We start from the raw sequence: 9605 nt of genomic DNA, 5'->3' as shown, positions 1-9605 counted from the left end.
GGCGTGGCTCAGTGGTAGAGCCCCTGCCTAGAATCCCCCAGTGAGGGTCTGGGGGCGTGACTCAGTGGTAGAGCCCCTGCCTAGAATCCCCCAGTGAGGGACTGGGGGCGTGGCTCAGTGGTAGAGCCCCTGCCTAGAATCCCCCAGTGAGGGACTTGAAACAAGTCTAAGCTATACCCAGGGCGGTGGTGGCCTTTAATCCCAGCACTTGGGAGGCAGAGGCAGGCGGATTTCTGAGTTCGAGGCCAGCCTGGTCTACAGGGTGAGTTCCAGGACAGCCAGGACTACACAGAGAAACCCTGTCTCGAAAAACCAAAAAAAAAAAAAAAAAAAAGTCTAAGCTATATTTGTTTAGCATTTGCAGGGTTCTGAGTTCCATCCCCAGCATCGCAAAAAAGTAAATCAATAAAATGATTTCCAGTGATGGACAACTGTTTTATTTTATTTTATATTTTTCTCATTTTTGCCTTGTTTTGTTTGAGACAAGGTCTTGCTGTATAGCCCTGGCTGTCTAAGAACTCACCGAATAGACCAGGCTGGCTTTGAACTCAGAGATCCACCTGCTCTGTCTCCCTAGTGCTGGTATGCACCACCAAACCCAGTTACCCTGATTTTTTAAAAAAAAATCTCAGAAGCAATCTGTGCTGGTTGGTTTTATGTCCACTTGACAATAAGCCAGTCAGCAGCACCCATCCATGGCCTCTGCGTCAGCTCCTGCCTCCAGGCTCCTGCCCTGCTTGAGTTCCTGTCCTGACTTCCTTTGATGATGAACAGTGATGTGGAAGTCTAAGCCAAATAAATTCTTTCTCCCCAAGTTGCTTCCGTCATAGTGTTTCATCACATCAAGAATAACCCTTGGATACAATCCAAGTACAATTCTTCAGAACATATGCAAAAGTGCTTGCCTCTATGCCTGACAACTTGAGTCCCCGTGGGACCCACATGGTAGGAGAGGTGACTGGCTCTTACAAGTTTCCCCCACCCTATATATAGATATGTCTATGTGTGCAAACATTCATATATATGCAAACGTATTTACTTTTTTTAATAGTCGTTCAGGGAGTTGGGTGAACTTTATAACCTGGCTTTTCTCCTTCAACAAAGACCACCACAGGGGTCAAACCCTCAAGGCTAGTAATGCTGGGTTCTGTCAGGAATGTGGCTGGAATAATGGGCTGGGGGGGGTCAACTCTGAAACTCTAGGCCACTATAGTGAAGCTTCATACCAAAGATGGGGGTAGGAAGGGGCCAGAACAGAAAGCAACCCAGGCCTCCTGTGGGAACGGGAAGCAGACGCCAAGTGCCCAGGGTTGGAGAGGTTCTCTTGGCGACACAACCCAGGGTCTGTGTTCTTCACAAAGAATCGGGGACAATGGCTTCTGGGCTGGGCGCTGGGCTGCTCAATGATTAATGAGAATCAAATATCACTTTTGTTTAGACTCCAAGCTAAAAGGGGAGAGAGGCCATCAATACCCAGCCTCTGCATACAGTTCCCAGGAGCGTCTCCAGTCCCTACAGGCTGGGCGCCATAATTGGCATTTAAGGTCTTCCTGGCCTGGCCGCAACTAACCAGCCAGCTATTTCCTGATCTCCAATCTCTGTGCCCAGCCTCACCCAGTGGGCTCTGCCCATTCCTCTGCCAATGAGCAATACCCTTCACTGCTCTGGAATAACCAACTCCACCCAGCCCTCCAGAGACAGCCAGGGCTTTTAATTTTATTATTGTGTGTATGTGTGTATGTGAAGGCCATCTTGGATGCTGGTCCTCAGGAACTGTCCAGTTTGCTTAGTATGTGTGCACAAGTATGTGTGTGTGTGTTATACACATGTGTGCCCACCCAGGCAAATGCATTCAGAGGCCAGAGGTTGATTGACATCAAGAAATACTCCTCATTCACTTTCCACTTTTAGTCTTTTTAAAAAGCAGGGTCTCACTATGTAGCCCTGCCTGGTCTCGAACTCACAGACTTCTACCTGCCTCCGCCTCCTCAGGACTGGTATTAAAAGCATGCAAGACCATCCCTATCTCTACATCCTTTTTGGAAATGTGATTTCCCACTGTAACCAGTGCTCACTGATTGGGCAGACTGGCTAGCCAGCCAGCTTCTGTCTGCCTTAAGCCCTTGGGTCACAGACACACTAGCATGCCCAGCTTTCATGTGAGTGGCGGGGATCCAAGCCTGGATACTCACGTTCATGTACCTAGCACTTTACCCACTGAACCCTCCCCGAAGCTACCCACTTACAATCTCGCACTGGCCTGGAGCTTCCTAATTGGGCTAGGCCAGCCCCAAGGATGTGCCTGCACTCACCTTCCCAACGCTTGGATTACAACTGTTCACCATCCACCCAATCCCCTCCCCACCCCCACCCCCCAGTCTCTTTCTCACACAGAATCTAAACTCTGTATTGAGTCTCTATGGCTCTTTGTATCTACTGCTCAGAGGCTGCGCAGACCGCTGCCGGCTGCCTGGCCTGCTGGTCCCGTGGGCTCTATCCCTCTGTGCCCTTCACTCCAGCGCTTGGTACGACAATGGTAAGAAATAAATAATTACCATGGGATACGAAGGATTGGAGGGAGGAGAAGCGCCAGAGGTAATGTGACTATAAAGACAAGGATAAGCTGGGTGGCAAGATGGCTCACTGGGTCCAGGTGCCTGCTGCCAAGCTGAAGGATCTGAGTTCGATCCCCGAAGCCTACACAATGGAAGGTTAGATAGACAATGGAGATCAAACTCCTGTAAATGGTCCTCCAACTGCCACACATGATCCATGGTGGATGTATGTACATACATGGTGTATGTACATACAGAAATGGGAATTTCTTTTTTAAGAATCTAAAGGTAGAAGTGCCTGACCCCACCAGGTTGGATGGAACTTGAATGAATGCAGACAGAGGTTCAGGGCCATCTGGGTAGCAGCCATGGACCCTCACCTAAAGCTCAGACGGGTTACTCTGGTGTGTGGCTATGACACCTACAGGGAAGGAGCAGTCAATCAAGATTCCCACAAGCCACTTCTTCAGGAGTTGGTTCTCTACTTCCACCATGTTGGTCACAGGGATCCAACTCAAAGTCATAGCCCACCATTAAGGGGAACAGCAAAAATGGAGAAAGCGGGTCTAAAGTCAGCCGGAGTGGTGGTGATCCCTCTGGGAAAACCTGCAGTGCCCTCCAGAGTGATACTCCCTCCCTCCATCCATCTAGGGTCTCCCAAAAAACCATCCTGATTCTCGCTGAGAGCCGCTCCTTGGTTATCAGGCTTCACAACAGGTCTCTCTACCCACCTCATCGGCCCTAAGTTTTTATCATCATCACCATCTGTGTGTGCATTTGGTGCATTTGTGAATAAGTGCCATGGAGAGGCCAAGGGACAACTTCATGGTGTTGGCTGTGGTGTGCGTGTTTGTCCCGTGTAGAGGCCAGAGGACAACTTTATGGAGCTGATTCTCTCCTTCCGCCTTCACAGGTGGGGACTGAACTCAGGCTGTCAGACTTGCCGGCTGAGCCATGCCATCAACCCTCTTTCTCCCACCTGTTTGTGGGGGTCTATGTATGGGCACGTGAATACGCAGGTTCAAGTGAGCACACGGGTGGGGGTGGGGGAGGGGCAGGTGGTCCTTAGGTGCTCTCCACATTGTTTGACACAGAACTTTTCACTCAGCCTGGGACTTGCAAATGAAATTTACCCTGGCCACTTATCGAGCCCAGAGGGATTCACCTATCTCCACCTCCCCCGAGCAGGGATTGCAAATGTGTGTGCTGCCATACCCGGGTCTGTTTTCACAGGGCTGGGGGGAATAATCTCTGGTTCTCATACTTGAACCTTACAGACTGACTTATCTGTCTAGCCCTCAAGAGGGCTTTTTTTGAAAAAAAAAAAAAAAAAAAAAAAAAGTTATCTGCAATACAAACACAGGGAATGGAGGCAGGGTCTAGCCTCTTGGCACTGTCCCACCACAGACAAGCTTTGTCTTCACAGAAAGACAAGGATTCAGGAGATCCCTCGCCCAGTCCTCACCCCTCACGGCGGGGGGGGGGGGGGGGGGGGGGGCGGGAGGGGAAGGTGGTGCTGAACCTCAAGACTTTTGGCGAGGGGCCTCCGGGGGGGAGGGGGGGTTGGGGGGTCACACCTGTCACCCAGCTTTGATCCAGAACCTAGAAATAGCACCAAGGTATGCAGGGACCAGAATGGACTTGTCTTCTCCAGGGTATGCTTGCACCCTAAAAATGCACTCTCTAGAGAAAATTAACCTCAACCCTTCTTCTCTGTAAGCTACAGGTCCCCAAGTCACCTACAGTCACACACACAGTCAGATTCCAAGTATTTTTCTTTCCCCTGCCTCCTCGGGACTCTCAAAGTCATAGCCCACCATTAAGGGGAACAGCAAAAATGGAGAAAGCAGGTCTAAAGTCAGCCGGAGTGGTGGTGATCCCTCGGGGAAAACCTGCAGTGCCCTCCAGAGAGATACTCCCTCCCTCCATCCATCTAGGGTCTCCCAAAAAACCATCCTGATTCCCGCTGAGAGCCGCTCCTTGGTCTCAATCAATGAGCCACAATCTAGGCATCTCCCGCAGTATTTGGAGTGGGGGCGGGGCTGCCCTGGGGGCAGACCACAGACCCCTCCATTCTAAAGGGACCAAAAGATTAGATACTTTAAAGGACCAAGAAAGCAGTCGCTGCTCCCCAAGCCCACCAAGTCTGAGGCTTACAAGTGACCAATCTAGGAACATGGCCCCTCTGAGAGCCCGCGCGCGGGGCTCGGCTGTGGGAGGAGGGGGTCTCGTTCCCGCCCCCTCACTTTGGCCAAAGCCAGGGTTTCTCTTCACTAGCCCTCCCAGGGCCACCTGTACCTCCCAGGCCACAAACCTTCCAAGTAGATCCCCAGCACTGTGCTAGCAGAGGGCTCTGAAGGGCTAGCCGAAGCCCCTTCCTGCAGCGCTGCCCTCCCTCCGCCGCCTCACAGGTTGACTAATTTAGGAAAGGGAGCCCGGCCCAGGGCAGCCCCGGCAGCTGGCGCGGCGGGAAACCGGGAGCCCCAGCCCCGCGGGCCAGCCGCCTCCAGATCCTTGGCCGGGTTCTCCCTTTCTCCCAGCGCTCTGCGGAGCGGGGCCGACAGGCAGGAAGAATCAACAATCCAGAAAACTTTCAATGGATCACGCTGCAGACTAGGGGGGAGGGGGAGAGATGGGATGCGAGGCGGGTGGGGGCGGGGAGCTCGGCGACAGAGCTTCCAAAGCGCTCACTTACCATCTTGTTCACATCCATGGCCGAAGCGTCAGGGTGTCCTCCCCACGCCCCGGGAGATACCAGGTACCCCCCAGTGAAAGGCTGGTGGCGGCTACTGCAGCCCCGGGGGTGCCATGCTGCTTGCTGGCAACAGCGGCCGACGGGGGCCCTGGTGGTGGCCGGCGGCACCGCGGCTGGACGGAGCACGGCGGGGGCGGGGCGGGGTGGGGAGGGGATGGAAGGGGAGAGGACGGGAGGGGAAGGGCGCCGGCGGGGGAGGCGCGGTCCCTCGGTGGAGCTGGAGAATGTGCTGTTGAGGGTAGGGCCCGGGACCCCCGCCCCTAGTTCCGCTGCAAGAGGCGGGGACACCCAGCGATGGATTCCGGGACCGTGAGGTCCCCGGGAGCTCAGGGAGGAGGGTGTGATTTGAATAACAAAAGGTCTCTTTCGCCAGCTGTCCAGGCGGATGGGACAGGATCACTGGAGAGCCAGGAGCTGGAGACCGCCAGGAAGTGTGTGCGTGTGTGTGTGTGTGTGTGTATATGTGTGCGCGCGCGCGCGTGTGTGTGCATGTATGCGCGCGCGTGTTTCCGTGGTGGTGGGCTCGGTGGGACTCAGGAAGTGCGTGGGGGAGGTGGCAGAGGGGCGGGAGAGATGCCCCTTCAACCACCAGCATGCACATTCCAACGAGGGCAGGGGTCCACCCCCTTGTCCCCTCCCTACATGGCTCCCCCCCTCCCCGGACAATGAGGTAATTGAGAGGCTGTGGTTGGTATCCTGAGGCTAATCCCCAGGGGCCTTCCAATACAGGGCTGGGGGCTCTAAACAGATGGGCGAATGGGCATGATGGTACCAGTTCTCTCTCCCCTCCAGCGTTCTAGGGACAAGCCCCTGCTCCCAAATGGTCAAAAGCTTGCCCTTTTCCGGAGAAGAGGTTTCCTGGCTTCTAAATTGGGAGTCCATTCCCTCTCAGAACCCCTACCTTCACAGCCCAACGCCGCTGCCCATCAGCTTCCCATCCTTTAGAGAAGCCCTTGGCCGGCTCCCCGGGGGCTCTGCGAGGCACGGCTGGTGCCTAGCACAGGATTCCTAGCAAAGGCTCCTTTGGTGTAAGGTTTCCCAGGAGACAAAAGCTTGCCATCTTATTCCTCCCAAATCAGAGGCAGCGCGCTTTGCCGTGTAGTTAAGACACCAGGGACCTGACAGTCCACTTAGGCCAACTCTGCGATTATCCAGGGAGGAAACAGGCCCAGAGGAGAGTGAATTGACCCCTGGTAATAAACCTCAATAGGGACAGCGCCACCCAAGTCTCAAAGGGCTTCCAGAGAAGGCCCACGGTTGGAGCATATTGCTTTAAAAACCCTTGTATTTTTATGGACGGGGCATAGAGAGGGGGGTAAGATGGAGGCCAGAGGGGACACATCCTCTTCAATCCCTCTCCGGCATTTCTTCTTTTTAGTCTCTGTGCACATGAACACACGGTGTCGTAACACAAGCGTGGTGGTCGGAGGACAATTTCAAGAGTCGGATCCCTCCTTTCATCATGTAGGGTCTTGGATAACAGACCTTCCTGGAACTTGATCTGTAGACCAGGCTGGCCTTGAACTCACAGAGATCGCCCTGCCTCTGCCTCCCAAGGGCTAGGACTAAAGGCATACACCACAACTGCCTGGTTCTGCCTTTTTTTTTTTTTTTTTTTTTGGACACTGGGTCTCTTACTCACTTGGCTTGTCTCATAGGACAGTGAGTTCCAGGAATCTCTCTTCACTTCCCCAACATAAGGGTCATAGATGCTGTGCTGAGCTCTTCACACAGGCTCTGCGATTCTGAATTCAAGAGCTCTGTTTACATGGCAAGCTCCTTACTGACAACGTCCTCTCCCTGAACCACCACCAACTCCTTCGATGGCTTAATTATATTATTTTATGTATGTGGTTTGCCTGCATGTATGTGTACCATGGACACGCTTGATGCATGTAGGGGTCAGGAGATGACACAGGATTCCCTTGAATTGGGGGTGAACCACAGATGGTTGTGAAACACAGTAAGGGTTCCAGGAACTGAACCCAGGTCCGCGACAAGAACAGCCAGTACTGTTAGCCTCTGAGCCATCTCTCTAACCCTTGGTTTCTTTCTTTCTTTTTTTTTTTTTTTGAGATGGTTGCACTATGTGACCCTAGCTGGCCTATAAGTCTCTATATAAACCAGGCTGGCCCCAAACCCATAGAGATCTGCAGTGCTGGGACCAGAGGCCTCCAATAGCCCTGACAGGTTCAGAACCAGGGCTGGCCTCAAGCACTCTGTGTAGCTGAGGATGAGCTTGACAAGATTTTCAAAAGAAGAGGGAGGGGCTCCACTCACTACCAAGAAGCTGACCCTGGGCCTCTCTGTACCTGCTGGAAGGAGCCTGCTGGGCGGGTGAGCAGCACCCCTCCCCTGGAATCAGAGTTCTTATCTATGAAGTTGGGGCCATTCTTCCGCAAGCCTGTGGTGGGTGGGGGAGCACAAAATCAGAGTGATCTAAAGGAGGAAGTTATGTGCAGAGCTAGGTGTGCTGGCTCCTATCCGAAATCCTAGCCCTCTGGCCACTAAGGCAGGACCAGGGTTTCCAGAGTAGCCTGGGTGGCTCAGCCGGGAGCTACCACAGCAAGGGACAGTAACAAAGTTTGTAAACTGTTTTTTATTCCTTTTTTGTTGTTGTTGTTGTTGTTGTTTTTCGAGACAGGGTTTCTCTGTGTAGCCCTGGCTGTCCTGGAACTCAGAAATCCACCTGCCTCTGCCTCCCAAGTGCTGGGACTAAAGGAGTGCACCACCACCGCCCAGCAAGTTTGTAAACTATTAAGCCTGGAATTGGTTAACAGATAAAGAATTCCCAACAGCTGCTGCCTTTATATTTGAATGTGGGCTTCTGTTGTTTTCAAACTGGGTCTTGCATGCTCTGTGTAGTCGTTCTGTTTCTCCCGTCTCTTTCTTACAAATGCTGATTTGTTTTTGTTTATTCGTTTTAAATTTACACAGGTCTCGGTGTGCAACCCTGACTGGCTTAGAACTCACCATGTAGACCAGGCTGGCCTCAAAATCACCTTGATCTACCTGCCTCCGACTCCAGAGTGCTGAGATTAAAGGCATGTGTTTCTGTGTCCAGCTGTAAATGCCTGTAGTAGTTTAGGCAATGCTGTTTGTTTGTTTGTTTGTTTGTTTGTTTGTTTGAGACAGGGTTTCTCTGTGTAGCCCTGGCTGTCATGGAACTCACTCTGTAGACCAGGCTGGCCTCGAACTCAGAAATCCGCCTGCCTCTGTCTCCCAAGTGCTGGGACTAAAGGCGTGTGCCACCACTGCCTGGGTTAGGCAATGCTTTTTAATTTTTAATTATTTTTCATACAGGCACCACATTGCCCTGGCTGACCTAGAACTTGGCCTGGAACTGCCCTTGAGTGATAGGATTAAAGGCCTGCACCACCACTCCTGGCTCCCCCCCCCACTCTCCCCTCCCCCACCCTGGAACTCACTATACATAGATAGCCCAGGCTGGCCTTGAATTCACAGCAGTCTCTAGACTGCTAAGCCTCCAGAGTGCTGCAATGACAGGGTCTGCACCAGCACCTAGCTACAAAGGCACTGAGGATTTGAACTTGAGTCTTCATGCTTGAGGAACAAACACTCTTAACCTACTGGGTCATTTCCTTAGCCCTAGTCAACACAGTTTCAAACCTGGGACAAATGGCTGAGGTGCCTACAAAGGGCACACTGGTAACCAGGTTCTCCCTGCACCCCTCAGTCCCTACCCATGACTGGCAACTCCCACCACTACCCTGAACTCTGGGGGGATGGGATGGGGGGGCTGTGCTGCCCTTCCCCCGGCTGCCCCTCCTTTTATAATCCAACCATTTGGTTACCTGCCTGCCCTCTTGGTCTTCACTCTTTGGGCCTCGGAGTTCCTGTAGCTGGCTCCCCTCCTACCTACTCCCTCCCCTCCCCTCTCTCCTTGTGGCTGAGGGGCATGACCACTCTTGACTCTCCCAATTGATTCTTGTCAGGTGTCCCTGCCTCTGGCTATGCTCTCCCTTTGATCTATAATAACCCTCCACCACACCTAGGACCTAGGAGTCTCGTCCTTTTCTTTCTATTTTTTTCATTCAAAACCTTTGATTGTGACCTAGTAACATAAATTCCCACTTTCTGGGCTCCAGAGCCATGAGAAGAGGAGACAAGATGCTGTTTCTGGTTTTATTACATTTACTTGTGTGTGCGCACGTGTGTGTGTGTGTGTGTGTGTGTGTGTGTGTGTAAACTTGCAGGAATCAGTTCATTAGGTTTGTTGGCAAGCACCCTTACCCACTGAGCCATATCAGTGTCCCCAGAATTCTGAAGTTTTA

At 52.5% G+C, this 9605-nt stretch overlaps 1 protein-coding gene across 2 annotated transcripts in view; it reads right to left on the bottom strand.

The window, feature by feature from the left end:
• The window catches only part of Hip1 (huntingtin interacting protein 1), a 137368-nt gene that overhangs the window by 76647 nt on the left and 51116 nt on the right, over positions 1-9605 (bottom strand). The window contains exon 1 of one of the 2 annotated variants that reach the window (XM_028765980.1): positions 5251-5368. The exons of the other annotated variant lie outside the window; for it this stretch is intronic. Within the exon in view, the coding sequence (XP_028621813.1) occupies positions 5251-5268 (18 nt within the window). The 5' untranslated portion in view covers positions 5269-5368. Of the gene's footprint in view, positions 1-5250; positions 5369-9605 lie in introns of those variants that run through there. 2 annotated transcript variants of the gene reach the window in all.

The sequence above is a fragment of the Grammomys surdaster genome, unplaced genomic scaffold (genome assembly GCF_004785775.1).
Source record: "Grammomys surdaster isolate TR1022 unplaced genomic scaffold, NIH_TR_1.0 166, whole genome shotgun sequence".
Taxonomy (NCBI): domain Eukaryota; kingdom Metazoa; phylum Chordata; class Mammalia; order Rodentia; family Muridae; genus Grammomys; species Grammomys surdaster.
This window is presented reverse-complemented; position numbering and strand designations above follow the sequence as displayed.